Below are 18545 nucleotides of genomic sequence, written 5' to 3'. Positions count from 1 at the left end.
TGAAAAAACCTGTACAACTAGCTCACACTAAGTGGTGAGACTGAATGCTTATCCTTAGGATTAAGAATAAGACAAGATGTTCAATATCAACATTTCTAATTGACATTTTACTGGAGGTTCTAGCCAGGAATCTTGTCAAGAAAAATAAATAAAACACATCCACATATGAAAAGTAGAAAAAAATTCCTTCTGTTTTCAGAGGCATGATATTATATAGAGAAAGCCCTTTGTAATACCCTAAAAAACTATTATAGCTCATACGCTATTCAGAAAGACTGTGGGACACAAGATCAGTATGCAAATGCAATTGGATTTTTAGAAACTAGCAGTGAGCAATTTAAAATGAAGTTAAGAAAACAATTCCACTTGAAACAACATCAAAACTAATAAAATACTTTCTTTTCACCAGAACCGCCATTTTGCAGTAATTCACCAAAATGATGAACACAAAGGGAAAGAGGAGAGACATCTGCTATATGTTTTCTAGGCTTTTTACAAAACATGGAGTTGTTCCTCTGGCCACATACACATGAATCTACGAGAAAGGCAATAAATATATTGCAGACATCAAGGGAATGGATACTGTTCAAAAAGGAATCAACACTTGCTCCTTTGGCAAAACAGGAAGGGTCTACAATGTTATACAGCATGCTGTTGGTATTGTTGTCAACAAACAAGTGGAGGGCAAGATTCTTGCCAAAAGAATTAATGTGCATATTGAACATATTAAGCACTCTAAGAGTCAAGATAGCTTCCTGAAGCATGTAAAGGAAAATAATCAGAAAAAATGGTAACCAAAGAGAAAGGTACCTGTGTTCAACTAAAGTGTCAGCCTGCTCCCAGCAGAGAAGCACACTTTGTGAGAACCAATGGAAAGGAAACTGACCTTCTGTAGACTATTCCTTACAAATTCATGGCATAAGAGGAGTAAAAAAATAAAATTTTTGTGGATTGTAAACATAATAATAATAATAATAATACTTAGGAATACACTTTACTAAAAGAAGTGTAAAAATTGGAGATGGAAAAGTACAAACAATTATTGAAATAAATTAAAGATGTAAATAAAGCACAAAGCTCATGGGCAGGGATCAGAGTAAGGGAATAATCCAAGCAGAGGGAATAGCAAATAAAAATGCCCTGAGGCAGGAGTTGGGATAGAGTTGTCCTTAAATTGTTGAGGAAATCAGCATAAAGAAAGTGTGGTCAAGAACAGGAGAGTGATGAGATAAAGAATCTCAAATAAAGTTAAAGTATCCATGAATGAGTGGCATTAGCCATTACATAGCATTTCTTGGGTGAAAAATGGTTAGCACTATCATTACTCTCACTGCTTTTAAAAACTATTTCAAAATGTGAAGGCTTGGTTGTCATATACTGATAAATGTAAAAATTTCCTTCCTATAAGTACACTTCTCTATACTCTAATCTGTTTCCTTTTGAAAATTATCATATGACCACACTACTTCTATCAAATACTTCTAGAAAAGACATAATATTCACCTTAAGATGATATACATATATAGTTCTGCGTGCCAAAAGAAGGCAAATGTATTTATTTAAAAATCCATAATCTCATTTTTTCTTCATTCTAAACACTCAAAATACTTTTTCAACTAGATAAACAAATGAGACAAAAGTTTAAATTACGATATGTCAATTTGCTGTTTTAAAATGTTTATCACATACTGGCCACACTCCATTGACTTCATTGAATGATTCCCCAGTCCTGTGAGTTTGTGCACACAGGGGACCCTTGTATACATTTCAGTTAATGGACTTTTGTGTGCCCTTCTCTACATGAGGCTTTCATGATATATGTTAGAGAAAATAAGAACATGTGAATATGTGAGTAATTCAAATATCAATAAGATTTTTGATAAGCAGAACCTCAAATTTTTAAGCTACCCCCTCAGCCACCATCATTCAGGTATTACATTTCTGGGCATAATGTTTTCCTTATCCAGACAACAGATTTTAAAAGGTGAAGAGTATTACAAGGATTTTAGCATAGTGTGGCCTTTAAAATTGTATGGCATAGATGAAACTAGGTCATTGTAGAACCTACAAAGTTAAATGATTATGCCAGAGAGAACTCTGCCTTCTTAACAACTTTCCTAAATGTGCTCTTGACCTCCTTGTACCTCAGGCTGTAGACCAGAGGGTTCAGCACGGGGATGACAATAGCATAGAACACAGATGCCACTTTGTCTGTGTCCATTGAATGGCTGGAGCTGGGTTGTACATACGTGAACATGATTCTCCCATAGAAGATGGAGACTGCAGTGAGGTGGGAAACCCATATGGAAAAAGCTTGCTGCTATCCCTTAGCTGAGTGCACCTTCAGGATGGTGATTAATATGAACAGTTAGGAAATCAAGATAACTAGAAGGGTAAATAGTACATTGAAACTCACCACAAAAACAACAATCAGACCAGACACATGTCCATCAGAGCAAGAGGGACCCATAATTGCTGGAGCATCACAGAAAAAGTTTTGGGTGACATTGGACCTACAGAAAGAGAGGTGGAATGTGTCCCCAGTGTGAATGGAGGCATTCAGGAAACCACAGACATAGGAACCCACTGCCAATTGGACACACACACTTGTGGTCATGGTGGTGGTGTAATGTAGGGGTTTACACACTGATGCGTGGCAGTCATAGGCCATTGAGGTCAACAGGTAACTTTCCACAGTGGCAAATGCTATGAAAAAGAACATCTGAGCAGCACATACATTGTAGGAGATGACCTTATCTCCTGTGAGGAACCCAGCCATCACCTTGGGGGTGACAGCTGAGAAGTAACCAAAGTCCACCAGAGAGAGGTTACAGAGGAAAAAGTACATGGGAGTGTGGAGTCGAGAGTCTAAGAGAATCAATACAATCACCCCCAGGTTCCCACATACACTGATGAGGTAAATGATGGTGAACACTACAAACAGGGGGCCCTGCAGTTCTGGGGCATCGGTTAGTCCCAGCAGGATGAACTCAGTCACTTCTGTGCTGTTCACCATTGAAGGTATTTGAGAATCAGAAGCTGCCCTGTAGCAATGAAAAAGAACAGAGTTTTAAACAAGGAGTAGATAGCAGTAAAATTGAAATATATCATAGACATTATTTTATTTTGAGTATAGTAAACATTGTATTTAAGACTCTCCATACCTAAAGCATGGACTTCACAACAACATTTAATGCATAAATTATTTATGGACTGCAAGTTATTGAAACTGAGTAATGTTCATGGATCATCTCCTCAAATTTTCAATTTCATAAGTTTGTAAACTTATATGTAGAATATGTAATGTCTTGATCAAGATGACATATCTGGAATGAAAGCATCTGCCAATTCAGGCTTTCTGAGCCTCAATAAAGCTTACACTTCTATATTGTTCACATGTCAGACCCTGAGGAAGCACCTTTATATTCATATTATTGTATCACTATCAACAGCCATATAAAATCTATAAGCTGCTACTCCCATTTAACTAATGAGGTGCAAGGTGCTGAGCTATTTACGTTTACAGAACTATTAACTGGCAAAGCCAAGTTTTGTACTGAGGCAGAGTGAGTTCCATGTCCAACGGTCTTAACTAAATTGAAATCAAATTGATCTGAGCTCAATTTACAATTATCATCGTTTCCATAGGGCCAAGCTCAGTATTTGGTATTTAACAGTGAGTTAACAGAGATGTAAGCTTAGTACTGTATATGTATATGGATAACTGCAGTGGTTGAAGCCTGTACAGTGAGCAAAGGCAATTCTTTGGGTTCTGGGAGAAGTGTATATGCTTTCAAATATCATTTACTACTTGGAGTCATCAGTCCTGGTTTAACATCTCTAAGTCGCGTTTTTTCCACTTATAAAATGAAGATGATAATGATGCCTACCTCAAGGGATTATTGTGAGAATTAAATGATATAATGCATTTTAAAAATTAGTACAATTTTAGTGATTAACACAGGCCTGATTAGTTAATACTATTATTAGGCTGGAACGCTGGCTTCTACTTTAGTTTGGGAAACATGGGTGGCAACAGGCTCAAAGGTTTGGGTAAGTTTGAATTCTAGTAGTCTTCCTTTTCAATGAGACTGTTCTCAAAACTATTTGCACTAAGATTTTCTGTGCCCTCCATTGTTTCTGTCTGTCCCTCCTCCATCTACGAAGGACTTTGTTAGTCTTTGCATGTGATTATTTGCTTTTTTTTTCATTGCAATCCATGTTTTGCTGGAATGAAACTCTTCTTTCTTAAACTCATTCTTTTTCTCATTAGTACCATTTCAAAGCTGAATTAGAGTTTGATAGTCAAACGTTCATAAATTGTGGTTGTCTTTAGCTGGAAGATATGTTCTGGTGGTAATCTCTGGATTTTAAAATTTTGTTTTGAATTTGTTCTTGTGCAAGCAGAGTGCGTTTTATTTGAATATGATGGCTTTGGCAGTTCTGCTAACCATTGTTTTCTGCCGTATTGTTCTTAATCCTTTCACAACTGTACCTCACAAGAACTTATAAAGAAGTTAGTATTTGATTCCCATTTTACCACTAAAGGAACTGAATTCCAGGCTTTCCATGACACTTCTTAATTAAACATCTGACATGAGTAATATTAAAAACTCAAGAAACAAATATACTTCTGACCAAATATAAGCACTACTTTTAGCGATATCAGTGTCAGTGTTTCTGAGATCTCATTGTCAGTGTAAATGTACTAGGAATAATAAGGTGAGGTTAGGTGGAAAAGATTAGATTGGAATACAGATGTTACTAATTGAAGACCCTTCTCTAGCATAAAGTATTATTTCACACTCTATTCTGTTAGTTTCTTTTTACCTATAGTAAGAGAAAAGAGATAGTGAATAAAATGAAATTACTATTTAGTCAATCAGAGCATTATCTATACTTTTTAAAAAGTCACCTTCTTTAAGAAATCATGATGTTTCTTAATTATCACCAAACTCCCTACTCAAGATGTTTTGTCATTTATACACTGACCCACCTCAGTATTTCAGAAAGATGTTCAATTCATCCAATTTTAGGTTCAAGGAACTTATCATAGATATAGCAGGCCAAATAAAAGAGTATGTGGAGTACTGATTCTTACCTTGCTCCTTGGAAATAGGAAACATCGATCCCTAATTATGAGTCTGAAATGAGAAATTCAGCCATGAAACAATACTAAATGAGTCCTCTATCAGATGTTGGTCAAATGGTTTCACAGTATCTACAGCAGGGAAAGATGAAGTATAAAATATGGACATGGAGCCAGGAAACTGGGTTCCAATCCGGAATCTACCACTTATTTTTTCTGTTTCCTTACAGAAGTCATTTATTTCCTCCTATTTGCACAATGAACATAATAAAATTTCTTCTTTCACATAATTTACAGAATCGTGGCTGTTAAGAGAAAATGAAAGGCGAGCTGACAAACAACTCACTGAGTCTTTACTGCTTTAAAGATAATCAGTATAATAATTTTTATCTTGGGGTAATTTCCCTGTCCATGGTTGCAGACTTATAGCACATCCTCATTTTGAGCAAGGTCTATGTGTACGTAAATGATCAATATTCAAATGAGTAAATTATGATCTAAATGGCTCTGCAGACAGTTTTATCCTTCTAAAATAATATATCAGGGAGTGATGCTCAGATTTCAGTGGCTAATAGTGGGGTATCAGTAGAGAGCTGTAGAAACACAGCGCTCTCAAGGGATGCTCCCGATGAAGGCATTTATAGCCTATCATCTATTCCTGGGGAAGAAGCAATTAAACTGCATGCTGAGACCTAAATTGGTCTTGGTGTTGAGAATGCACCCATGTTTGTGCATTACTTATTGCCATTTCTTCTCTTTTTTTCTGATTAAATCATAATTTACACACAATAATATCGAATTTTTAGCAAATAGTTCTAAGAAGTTGGTGATGTGTATACGATCATGTAACCCCTACCAAACTCATATAAATAACCTCCATTTCTTATAAAATATTCAGCTGAGTTTGTTTCTGGGAGCCTCTTCTCCCACAGTAGTCAAACTCTTCTACCTTACTACTCCTAGCAACCACTAAACTGTTTTTTGTCAACATATATTGTCATAAATAACATCCTAGAGTATGTTGCCTTAGAGTGTGGCTTTTCTCACTTAGAATGCATTTGAGACCCATCCATATTATTACCTGTATCACTAGTGGAATCTCTTTATTGTAGAGTAGTATTCCATTATATATGCATATTGTTTGTTCCCCAGTTGAGAGGTATTTGTGTTAGTTCCAGTGTTTAATATTTACAAATAAATGCCCTCTAAACATCTGCCTAAAGTTCTTTTGTGTGAACTTAAGACCTAGGGGTTGAATTGCTTGGTCACATGGTAAATATACATTTAATGGAATAAGAAGCTGACAAACTGTTTCTTAAGTGACTCTACCATTGTACACTCCCACCAGAAATGTATTCCAATTGCCTCACATCCTTGTATGTAGTTGGTATTCTTAGATGGTTTTAAAATCTAATTTTCTTTTGATTTCACTTTAATTTTGATCTTCCTCAAACAAATCTCAAGAAGTCTCCTTAGCAAAAGATTTCTTTAAAAAAATCACCCATTTGTCTTACCACCACAGACCTTCCTTGGGAAGAACTTTACAAACGATGGAGAGGAATCTTTACACTGCACAGTCACCTCTAAGTGCATACTCCAAAACAGAATCACAATGCTGTGATAGTCAGATTCAGTTGTCAACTTGGCCAGGTGAAGGCACCTAGTTCTGTTGCTGTGGCCACGAGCTGATGGTATGTGAACTTCATTTGCTGTTCATTACATCTGCAGTTGGCTAAGAGGCGTGCCTGCTGTAATGAATGACGTTTGACTTAATTGGCTGGTGCTTAAATGAGAGAGCTCAACGTAGCACAGCCCAAACAGCTCAGCATACCTCATTTCAGCACTCACAGCTCAGCCCAGGCCTTTGAAGATGCAGAAAGGAATCACCCCAGGGAAAGTTGTTGGAACCCAGAGGCCTGGAAAGAAGGCCAGCAGAGATCACCCTGTGCCTTCCCATGTAAGAAAGAACCTCAGTTAAAAGTTAGCTGCGTTTCCTCTGAAGAACTAATGAAATAAATCCCCTTTTATTAAAAGCCAATCTGTCTCTGGTGTATTGCATTCTGGCAGCTAGCAAACTAGAACAAATACCTTTTTTCATGTACACAAGTGTAGAATTAGAAATTCATTCTGTGCAGTCTGGTGATTTGATATAAAATTCAGGAAGTGATTTAAACTTTTAAACTTCAGCATCTCATCTGTGAAGAGGGAGACCATAATTTCATGCATTTCTAATAGGACTTTTTAGAAGATTATATGAGATGACAATATATACAGAGTTGAATACAATATCTATCTTACATAAATTAGATGCCTTATAGATTAAATATTGCTGTCATATTATTTAAAAAAAATTGTATACCATGGAATGAAAATTAGCTTTCTGTTTTTGGCAACTTCAAGTTAGGAGATATCTAGCTGATTCATGGATGTCAGACGTCACTGTCCTCACTCCTTCAAACTTCCAGAAGCCCTGAATGATATGATTTGAACCTAAGAAAGAAGTTAGTTGTTCACACACACTGCACCTACTTCTCCATATATATGTGTCTCATTTGCAGCTAGACAAAGATGTTTGCTAATTTTAGACAATGAAATGTTGGTAATTTGAGATAGGTCTGTGTACCCTGACACATATGAGTAACCCTCTAGTAGTGTCTTCCCCAACCACAGTATCAGAGGAGGCTGCATGTTGCAGCAGATGTTGTTACTGATTAGGATGCTTTCAGAAGCCTGTGTTTTTGAGTGACCATTTGGAGTCTTCACCTTACACAAATAACCTGTGATGGTCATATAAGAGCATAAATAGAGAAAAAACTGTTCAGATGGCTGAATATTGGGTCTTAAAGACAATATTTCCAAGATAATAATGCTTGGAATGCTTCTATGTTGAATTTTAATGCAAAGATTTTGAGAATGTGATTAAAATGAGGACCTTGAGTTGGGGAGATTATATTGGATTATTTGTGTGGGGAGAAAATGTTATGCCAAGTATCCAATCAGAGCAAGACAGGAAAAATGGTTGGATAGGAAATCACATGAACCAAGTTCTACAAAAAACACCAATAGAAAAAGGAAAAAATGATCAGAATCAACTTTGAACTTTGGAAAATAATCAAAGGTTTCCAACAACCAAATGAATGCTGAATCAAGAGCAAGGTGACTTAAACATGGTATTTAAGGACGTTCACGTCAAGCCACTGGTCGACCATAAACTACAAAACAGAGATTTCAGAGACCACACAGGACGAAGAGTACAGTCTTTAAAGAAGAGTTTAGAAATGTCTATAAACAAAGGAGTAACTGCAACCCAGAGTAAGCAACAACAAACCATGAGAAAGGGAGATTTTGATTTATAGATTTATTAATTTATAATATTGAAAATGTCGAGTTTTTAAACAAAAATTCAGAATCATGTTAACAAAGCTGACTGTGTTATTGTGAAAACCTTGTGTTTGATGCTCCTTTTATCCAGGTTATGGACAGATGAGTAAAAAAATATGGATTAAAAATAAACAAATAATAGCGGGGACAAATGGTGAGATGAATTGGGTAGATTGGAGAGGGAGTGGTAAGGAGTATGGGATGTGCATTTTCCTTCTTTTTTCTTTACATTTTTTTTCTTGAGTGATGCAAATGTTCTAAAAAATTACCATGGCGATGAACACATAATTATGTGATCATGTTGTGAGTCATATATTGTACACCATATATGGACTTTGTGTGTGTGAAGAGTTGTCAATAGAAGCACATATTTTTTTAAATTAAGAATCATGTAAACAAACAAGAAAGTATAGACTGTTCAATGAGGAAAATAATTATTACAAACCATCCTTGAGGAAGCACAAGCATTGGACTTACTGGACAAAGATTTTAAATTAGCTTTCTTAAATATGCTAAAACAAACCAGGAGAGCAACAACCCATCAAATATAAGTAAAGATATTTGTACCAACATATACAAAGTAGCAGCTCCAAAAGGAGCAAACAGAAAAAAGGGAGCAGAAAGGTTACTTGAAGGAATGATGGCTGAAAACTTCCCACAGATGATAAAATATCATACACATACAAGGTTCAATGAACTCTTATAGAGTAAATACAGAGAGATTCATATCAACACATTATCTTTCAAATTTTGAAGGCCCAAAACAAAAAGGGAACCTTGAAATCAGCAAGAGAAAAATAACACATTACCTAAGAGACACTGAATAGGATAAACAGCCAATTTCTCATTAAAAACCATGGAGGCCAGAAGGCAGTGAAATGGCATATTTAAAAAACTGTCAAGCAAGAATACTATGCATAACAAAATTCTCCTTCAAAAACAATCTAGGAACTAAGACATTACCAAATAAATAAAAGCTTAAAAAGATTGTTAGTAATGCTGACCTACAAGAACTGCTAATGGGGGTTCTTCAGGCTATTATGAATTGGATAATAGTTTGAGGCCATATAAAGAAATAAATACACTACATAGTAAATATATAAGCTAGTATTATTGTATTTTTTGTTTGCCACTCCTCTATTGTACTTACATAATTTAAAATACAAATGCATGCAACAATAATTATAAGCCTATGCTAATGTACACACAATGTATAAAGATGTCATTGGTGAGAATAATGGCATAAAGGGGGAAATGAAAGAGCTGTATAATAGCATTTTTACATTATTAAACTTTTGAAGCAATGTTTTCATTATTAAACTAGATTTTTATGTTTAGTATATTAATTGTAAACTCCAGATTATATTAAAAATAGCTGAAAAAAAACTCAGAAAAGGAAATGAGCAGGGAATAAGTATGGTGCATTAATAAAAACAAACAAAACACATAGAAGTCAGTAATTCAAATTCAAAGGACACATAATAGATGATATATAGAAAACAATAGCAACATAGCAGAAGTAAGATTTTCCTTATTAGTAATCACTATTTTTTTTTTTTGCCTAGGCATTCACTGGGAATTGAACCCAGATCTCAGGCACTCTGACACTGAGCCACCATCACGCCACTCTGTTAGTAATCACTTTAAATGTAAATGGACAAAGTTTTCCATTAAAAATAACCTGGCAGAAAGCAGATAAAACAAAAATGATCCGACTATGTTGTGTCTCCAAGAAAAGCACTTTGGAGCCAAAGATTCAAGTGGGTTGAAAGTGAAGGCACGGTAAAAGATATAATAAAAATAACAACTTAAAAAAATCTGTTGCTATTTTCCAGACAAAAGTTTTAATTCAGAAAGCATTAAAAGAGACAAAGAAGGACATTATATATTGATGCAAGAGTCAATCCATCAAGGAGATAGCACAATTATAAACAAAGGCATGCTTAACCACAAAGCTGCAGAGTTTATACATGAAAATGGACAGAAATGTAGGGAGAAATAGACTGTTTTACAATAATAGTTGGAGCAGTAAATACCCAAATTTCAATAATGGACAGACTAGCCAGACAGAAGATCATTAATGAAACAGAAGATGTGAACAGTGCTATAACAGTATAACACTCATCCCAAAAAAGCAGAATCAGCATTCTTCACAAATGCACATAGATGTTCTCCACAGCAGATCTCACATTAAGCCCCAAAACAGGTATCAGTAAATTTTTAAAAATTGAAATCATGCAACGTATCTTCTCTGACCACAATTGTACAGAGATAGAAAACAATGAAAGAAAATCAGAAAATTCATTAAAAAGCATTTTCTTGTTATCAGTGGTACTTATATGGTCTATAAAATTCCCATGAATGCTGAAGTAATGAAAACTGAACCAGACTTGTTCAAACTTAATTGCAATTTTTTTTTTGTTTCCCTAGGGTAAGAAAATGTTGGTGAAAATGTCACATACCTTTTTAGTGAATACATGTACCTGAATATTACATTCCCATATGGAAAATGTGAATAATGAGGATCAACTGCATGTGGAAATTAAAGAATAAACTGTTAACCAACTCAAGGTTCAAAGATAATAGGGGGAGTTGGGAAATACTTTGAATCAAACAAAAATGGAAAACAACATATCAAAGCTTATGGTAGGCAGCACAAAAATCAGCAACAGAAGGAAACTTAGAGCTGTAAAAACTACATTAAAAAAGAAAAGTGTCATGTCAGTAACAAGATTTACATCTTAAGGAATTGCAGGAGGACAGCAAACTATTCCAAAGCTAGCAGAGAGATGGAAATAATAAAGATTAAAGTAGAGGTAAACGTAATGGAGAAGAGAAAAACAGTAGATAAAATCAGTGAAACAAAAAAGTCAGTTTATTGAGTATATGAGGAAAATCAAAATACCTCTAGCAGATAATCAAGAAGAAAAGAAAAACTCAAAAAAAAGTCAGAAATAAAAGTAAGAACATTACTACTGACCTTACTGAAATAAAAAGTGTAATAATGGAAGAATATGAATGATTTTACAAAACAAATTAAATGACCAAAATGAAATGGAAACCATGCTAGAAACACAGAAACTACTAAAATTGATAAAAAGAAATAGAAATTTATAACAACATATTTAAGGTGAAACATCCTAACAAAGGAAAGGACAAGGACAGAAAGGATTCCCTGGAAAATTCCACAAAAAATTTACAGATTTAACTACAGTTCCAAAAAAGAAAAAAAAAAATAGAGGAAGTCCAAACAATTCCTCATACATTATATATATGACTCAGTATTACCCTGATACCAAAACGAGTTAAAAATATCACAAGAAAAGAAAACTACAGAACAATATCCATTAAGATTACAGATACAATAATTCTCATCCAAACACTAGCGATCTGAAAAAGCAGCATAATAAAAATACTGTACATGATGATGAAGTGCGATTTATCCTAGAAATTCAAAGGTGCTTTAAGATACACAAATCAATTTATTTAATACACCACATTAATAGAATGAGGTAAAAAAAAAAACCCACATAATCATCTCAATTGGTGCAGTAAACGAAGTTGAGAAAAAAATCCAGCAGCGTTTCATGATAAAGTACTCAGCAATTCCATACATAAAAGAATGTCTTCAGCCTGATAAAGCTAATTTATTAAAAACAAAATTAAGCCATGGATAACATCATATAATAGTAAAAGAATAAAAGCTTCCACCTAATACCAGAAACAGGACAAAGATGCATGATTTCATCACTTCTACTCAACAATGTGCTAGAAGTTATAACCAAAGCAGTTAGGCAAGAAAAATAAATAAAGCAATACAAATCAGAAAAGAAAAATAGTACTACGTTTACTTGCAAATGAGCTAAAATCCCACACTTAGGAAATCCTAAAGAAATGCACTAGAGCTAAAAATAAAAAAATTTCAAAGCTGCAGGTCATAAAAAAAAGAGGCAACAAATGTTGTATTTCTGTAGAGTAGGAATGAACAATGCAAAGAAAATTCCATTTATAATTACACCAAAAATCATGAAATATATAAGAATAAATTTAACATAGGAGATTCAGGTTTGAACACTGAAAATTGCAAAAGATTGATGAAAGAAATACAGAACATTAAAAATGGTAAGGCATTCCATTTTCATGGATTTGAAGATTTACTTTTGTTAAATGGCAGTACTCCCCCAAATGATCTACATACTTAATGGCATTTTTAACAAAATACCAAAGACCTATTTCACAGAAATGTGAAAGTTCTTCTTAAAATTCATATGGAACTGCAGAAGACCTTGAGTGGGCAAAACAATTTTGAAAAATGAAGAACAAAATTGGAGGTCTAACACATTCCGATTTCAACACTGCCTACGCAGTTACAGCAGTCAGAACGATGTGGTACTGGCTTAAGGATAGATGTATGGAACAGTGAAATAGCATCACCAGTACAGAAATAAAACCACCTCTCCATATATTGATTTCAAAAAGCATTCCAGTACAATTCAATGAAGGATATAAAAGTTTCTTCAACAAATGGTGCTGGAATAACATGAAAAAAAGAATGAAGTTGGACTCCTTCCTCACACTTTTATAGAAAAAAAACAGCAACTTAAGATGGATCAAAGACATGAATGTGTGTTAAAACTTTTAGAAAAAAATTAAGGGCAAATCCTTGTGATCTTGGATTTGACAATGGATTCTAAGATATACTACAAAAGCATGAGCACCTGACCAACAAATTGGTAATTTATACCTCAGGATATCTAAAAACATTTGTACATCAAACGACCCTATAAAAATAATGAAAAAGCAAAATAAATATTTGGAAAAACATTTGCAAATCATATTTATACATATAAAGAATTCTTGTCACTCAAAGAACAATACAAACAACCTAATTAAAAATGTAAATTTTTTGAGTAGGCATTTCTTCAAAAAGTTTTATGAGCACAGGAAAAACTGTTAAATAACATAGATCATTGTGGAAATGTAAATGAAAATCACAGTGAGATATATATGTAACATAAATGCAAAAAAGCAATGAATTTCAAAATACAATACAACAAATAGTTGTAGAACAGATTTCACAGTTTGAGATGGGTTACAATTCCACAATTTTAGATTTTTACTTCTAGCTGCACTCAGGTACTGGAGACTAAAAGAAATATAATGATTCGGCATTCATACTCATTTGTTAAATCCTACCTTCTCTATATAACTCCATCATCACCTTTGATCTTTTTCCCACTTTTCAGGGGTATTTGAGCTACGCTCATTCTAAGTTTTTCCTATTGGATGGGCTGTGTATAAGATGGGATATGAGGAAGGAACTATTTGATGATCTGGAGAGGTTGGTCCCTCTGCATTTCAGGACTTACCTGGTCCAGGGACCCACCTGGAGGTTGTAGGTTTCTGGAAAATTATCTTAGTTCATTGAACCTTTGTTGGATTTTATATAATGCCCTAGGTATTCTTTTGGATTTTCTAGGAATGGTTGCAGTTGGGGATGGCAAATTATGGTAAGTAGCAATTTCTAACTGAAGCTTGCATAAGAGTGACCTCCAGTGTAGACTCTTGACTCTATTTGAAACCTCTCAGCCACTGATACCTTATTTGTTACACTAATTTCCCCGCTTTTGGTGGATGGCATTGTTGATCCCATAGTGCCAGAGCCAGGCTCATCCCTGGGAGTCATTTCCCACATCACCAGGGAGACTTTCACCCCTGGATGTCATGTCCCATGTAGTGGAGAGGGCAATGGTTTCACTTGAAGAATTGGACTTAGAGAGAGGATACATTTAAGCAACAAAAGAGGTTCTCCAGAAGTAACATTAAGGCATACCTATAGGAAGGTTAAACTTCTCTGCTACATACATAAGCTTCATAAGAGTAAGCTTCAAGATCAAGGGCTTGGCTTATTAATTTGAGTGTCCCTAATGTTTGACACAGTATCAGGGGTTTCTCTGGTGGTAAAATTTAATAGTTCCCTATTTTTGTTCCCATCCCTCAAGGGACTTTGCCAATAGTTTTTGATTATTTGCTTAGTATACTCTGGGGTGTATCCTGGCATTACATTAAGCTATACAGGATTAAAGGCTGTCATTCTTATTTTGGGCTCCCTGTGTTTGGGTTGTTTAAATGAACTATCTAGACAGGCTGAGTTAGATTATGTGCTTCAGAAAATTTCAGTTATGGTTGAAATAAACCTTTCTTCCTTTTTTTCTCAAAGAGTAAGTGATGTTCTAAAACAGACAATGCCTTCCTCATCCCTGTATTCTGAATTACCTTAATCCTGAACTGGTTGACTTCATTCTTATCTCTGAATACCAGGTTACACGTATATATATATAAAACAGCTCATCAAAATCCAGAAATAACAATTAGGAAGGCACTTTTTATTCTTCCCAAATCTTATAGCTCTTGTCTAAATATGAGGGAGGAAATCAAAGAAGTACAAATAGGAAGGAATTCTACAAATATCTAAACAGAAATTCTCAAAACGGTCAAGGTCATTGTAATGGTTAAGTGCATGTGCCAACTCAACAAGCTTATGTGGACCAGTTGTTTGGTTAAGTAATCCCTGGCTTGGTAGAAACTGTATTAAAATCATTAGTCATTTGATTGCATCTATGGCTGATAAAATAAGGAAATTGCCTTTAGCAACGAGAGAAGTCTCATCTAATCAGTCAGAAATCCTAAAAGAAAACTGATGATTTCAGCAATTAAAAGAAAGAATTTCCATCTCTACATATGTATTTACATGTAATATACTAATACTAATGCGGTCATGAAAAACAAGGAACTAATGAGAAACTGAAAAGTGTTACAGAAGAGAGTAAGGAGACATGTAAACAATGTAATGCTGTATCCAGGATTGATTCTGCAAGAAAAAAAGGAGATTAGTGGGAAAATAATAAAATATGAATACAATCCATATTTGTCAGGGTTCTCCAGGGAAACAGAACTGACAGAAAATTAGACATATAATGTAAATATTATGAGATCTATTACAGGAACTGGCTCACACAACTGTGGGGATGAACAAGTCTGAACTCTGTAGAGCAGGCCACAAGTTGGGAATTCTAGTGAATATTTTCAGTGAATTCCCCAGGAAAAGCTGGTTGGCTGAAGTTGACACGGAAATTCTTCCTTTTGACTGCTGAAATAATCAGCTTTCCTTTAAAGGCATTTAAATGACTGGATGATATTTTCCTCATGATTGAAGGTAATCTCTTTAGTTGATTATAGATGTAATCAGCTGACTGATTTAAATCTATGAAATATCCTTAGAGTAACAATCAGATCAGTACTTGCTTCACCAAACAACTTGACACTGTAACAGAACAAAGTTGAAACAAGAAATTAATCATCATAATTATGAAAATTATGTAATATTTGCATGCCAATGTTAATTTCTTAGTTTTAAGAACGTTATCTAGGTAAAGTAAGATGTTATCAATAAGGGGAATGGGGTGAGGGGTATATGAGAACTGTCTATAATATATCTTCAAATTTTTGGAAGTAAAAGTATTCCAAAATTTAAAATGATTTTAAAATAATAATTCAAAGAATGGTTGCAGGATGAAAAACACCAAAGAAAGAATATTGAGATTATAATACATTGCCTCACTATCATCAGCATGACCCTTTATGGATGTTAAAGCCCAATTTTATATATTTTGATATGTTCAATGGTTCCAATTTTATATATGAAGAGAAATAAGAAATGGATACAAATTCCTTTGGGTAGCATTATTATAGAATTGAGTTCACCTAAGGATCAAAATCAAATACACAATTATTGTGTACTATGTTAGCATATTGAGCTGTTATGTTTATTGCTGATAATTATTGTCTTACTTACATTGTCTGTGGGGGTTTGGAATCAAAGGAGTCATCAATATTTATGAAGAATTTTTCACATTGAATCAGATAGGAATCTTCTCTTAGTCTCATGCGTTGCTTTTTTATGACTTACTAAACGTAATTGATTTCACGTGTTATTTATCACTTTGTAAGAAGTCATTCCTATTGCAAAAAGTTAAAATTATTTGAAATGATCCATTCTGCTGTGGGAATTCTAAAAGTCATTAATTTATCCAAAAGCAGAGCCTGTAAGTACTGAGTGAAAATGTAGATTAAAAAAAATCAGCCGTGTCTCATGAAAGGCACAAAGTTTATATTTAAAGAATTATATTATGGGTAATAAATTATGATTATTAGTCACTCAAATATATGGAAAGTTGGATCAAAAAATTAATTAATTAAACAAATATTTATTGAGAAATTAGTATGAACTAGGCCATAATTTACGTGTTGGGGATAAGGTTGCTAGTAAAGCAGAGAAAGTCACTTGTGGAAGGTACATTTTAGTTAGGGGAGATTAACAAGTGAACAAAGAGGAAATAACAAGCGTTGAGATGTGATTGGGACTGTGAAGAATAAAGCAGGGAGAGGACAAGGTCCATTGGATATTGGTATGTCTATGACATAATATCATTTTAGAAGATACCTTCAAGAAGTTAGGATATATTCCAAACAGAGAATAGGTGGCAAAAGGCCCTGAGGGAGAAGCAAGGTTGGAGTTGTTTAGGAATAACAAATCAGTGTGTATGAAGTGCAGTGATTGAGCAGAACCCATAATTCATTTCCCCCTCAAGCATCCTCATTACATTTCCATATATATGTTCTCTTTCTTGTAGACAACAGATTTCTATAAGAAAGCAAAGATACCACTTTAGGGTTCTAGATACAGTGTGACCTTGAAAATGTGAGCCATTTCATGAAGAAGACAGGAGAGGGATTAAACTATGTCATTGTGGATCCTACAAAGGTTAAGCTTAGGGAAAATTTTGACTTCTCAACAACCTTCTTGAATGCATTCTTGACCTCCTTGTTCCTCAGACTATAGACCAGAGGGTTCAGCATAGGGATGATGATAGCATAGAAGGTGGATGCCATTTTGTCTGTGTCCATGGAATGACTGGAGCTGGGCTGTACATACATGAAGATGGCTGTGCCATAGAAGATGGAGACTGCAGTGAGGTGGGAAGCACATGTGGATAAAGCCTTCTGATATCCCTTAGCTGAGTGCATCTTCAGGACAGTGATAAATATGAACAGGTAGGAAATTGAGATAACCAAAAGAGCAAAAAACACATTGAAGCTCACCACAAAAACAACAACCAGATCACTCACATGTCTATCAGAGCAAGAGAGAACCAGGACTGCTGGAATATCACAGAAAAAGTGGTTGATCACATCGGATCTACAGAAAGAGAGGCGGAATGTGTTCCCAATGTGAATGGAGGCATTCAGGAAACCAAAGACATAGGACCCCACTGCCAACTGGACACACACACTTGTGGTCATGGTGGTGGTGTAATGTAGGGGTTTACACACTGCTGCATAGCGGTCATAAGCCATTGAGGCCAGCAGGTAACTTTCCACAGTGGCAAATGCTGTGAAAAAGAACATCTGAGCAGCACATGCATTGTAGGAGATGACCTTATCTCCTGTGAGGAACCCAGCCATCACCTTGGGAGTGACAGCTGAGGAATAACCAAAGTCCACCAAAGAGAGGTTACAAAGGAAAAAGTACATGGGAGTGTGGAGTCGAGAGTCCAAGAGAATCAATGCAATCATCCCCAGGTTCCCACATACAGTGATGAGGTAGATGATGGTGAACACTACAAACAGGGGGCCCTGCAGTTCTGGGGCATCGGTTAGTCCCAGCAGGATGAACTCAGTCACTTCTGTACTGTTCTCCATTGAAGGTATTTGAGAATCAGAAGATGCCCTGTAGTGATGTAAAATAAATGAACAGAATGTTAAACATAAAACAGTTTTAGTGAAATTAATAAATATAAGTACTATGTCAATTATCACATTATAGCAATAATTTGTACTTAAACATTCTCTGCGTTAAAGTATGAGATTGAGAACTAAATTTATGCTGTAATTATTGGAGTTATAAGCTACTGAGGCTGAATAATGTTTATGAATCACTTTCTGAACATTTGTTTTTTAACTTGTAGACTCAGATTTTAAAAAATATAATGATTTGATCAAGTTGACATGTCTT

The 18545-nt window shown here is 34.9% G+C and overlaps 1 protein-coding gene and 2 pseudogenes across 1 annotated transcript; 1 reads left to right on the top strand and 2 right to left on the bottom strand.

Moving 5' to 3' along the window:
• Positions 1-437: 437 nt before the first annotated feature.
• On the top strand, positions 438-922 carry LOC143645928 (large ribosomal subunit protein eL21 pseudogene; annotated as a pseudogene).
• A 1158-nt stretch (positions 923-2080) lies between these two features.
• LOC143645573 (olfactory receptor 5B2-like) lies at positions 2081-16417 on the bottom strand (annotated as a pseudogene).
• Positions 16418-17269: 852 nt separating this feature from the next.
• Positions 17270-18235, bottom strand: LOC143645572 (olfactory receptor 5B2-like). Its single transcript, XM_077114857.1, has one exon. The coding sequence runs from the start codon at positions 18230-18232 to the stop codon at positions 17270-17272; it is 963 nt and encodes a 320-aa protein (XP_076970972.1). The 5' UTR covers positions 18233-18235.
• Between the last annotated feature and the right edge of the window lie 310 nt (positions 18236-18545).

Source organism: Tamandua tetradactyla, chromosome 9 (assembly GCF_023851605.1).
Source record: "Tamandua tetradactyla isolate mTamTet1 chromosome 9, mTamTet1.pri, whole genome shotgun sequence".
Classification (NCBI taxonomy): Eukaryota; Metazoa; Chordata; class Mammalia; order Pilosa; family Myrmecophagidae; genus Tamandua; species Tamandua tetradactyla.
The sequence above is the reverse complement of the archived record's forward strand: the minus strand, read 5'-3'. Positions and strand labels throughout refer to the sequence as shown.

Excerpts from the sequence above, each read along its gene's own strand:
- LOC143645572 (XM_077114857.1), bottom strand. The coding sequence starts at position 18,232 with ATGGAGAACAGTACAGAAGTGACTGAGTTCATCCTGCTGGGACTAACC.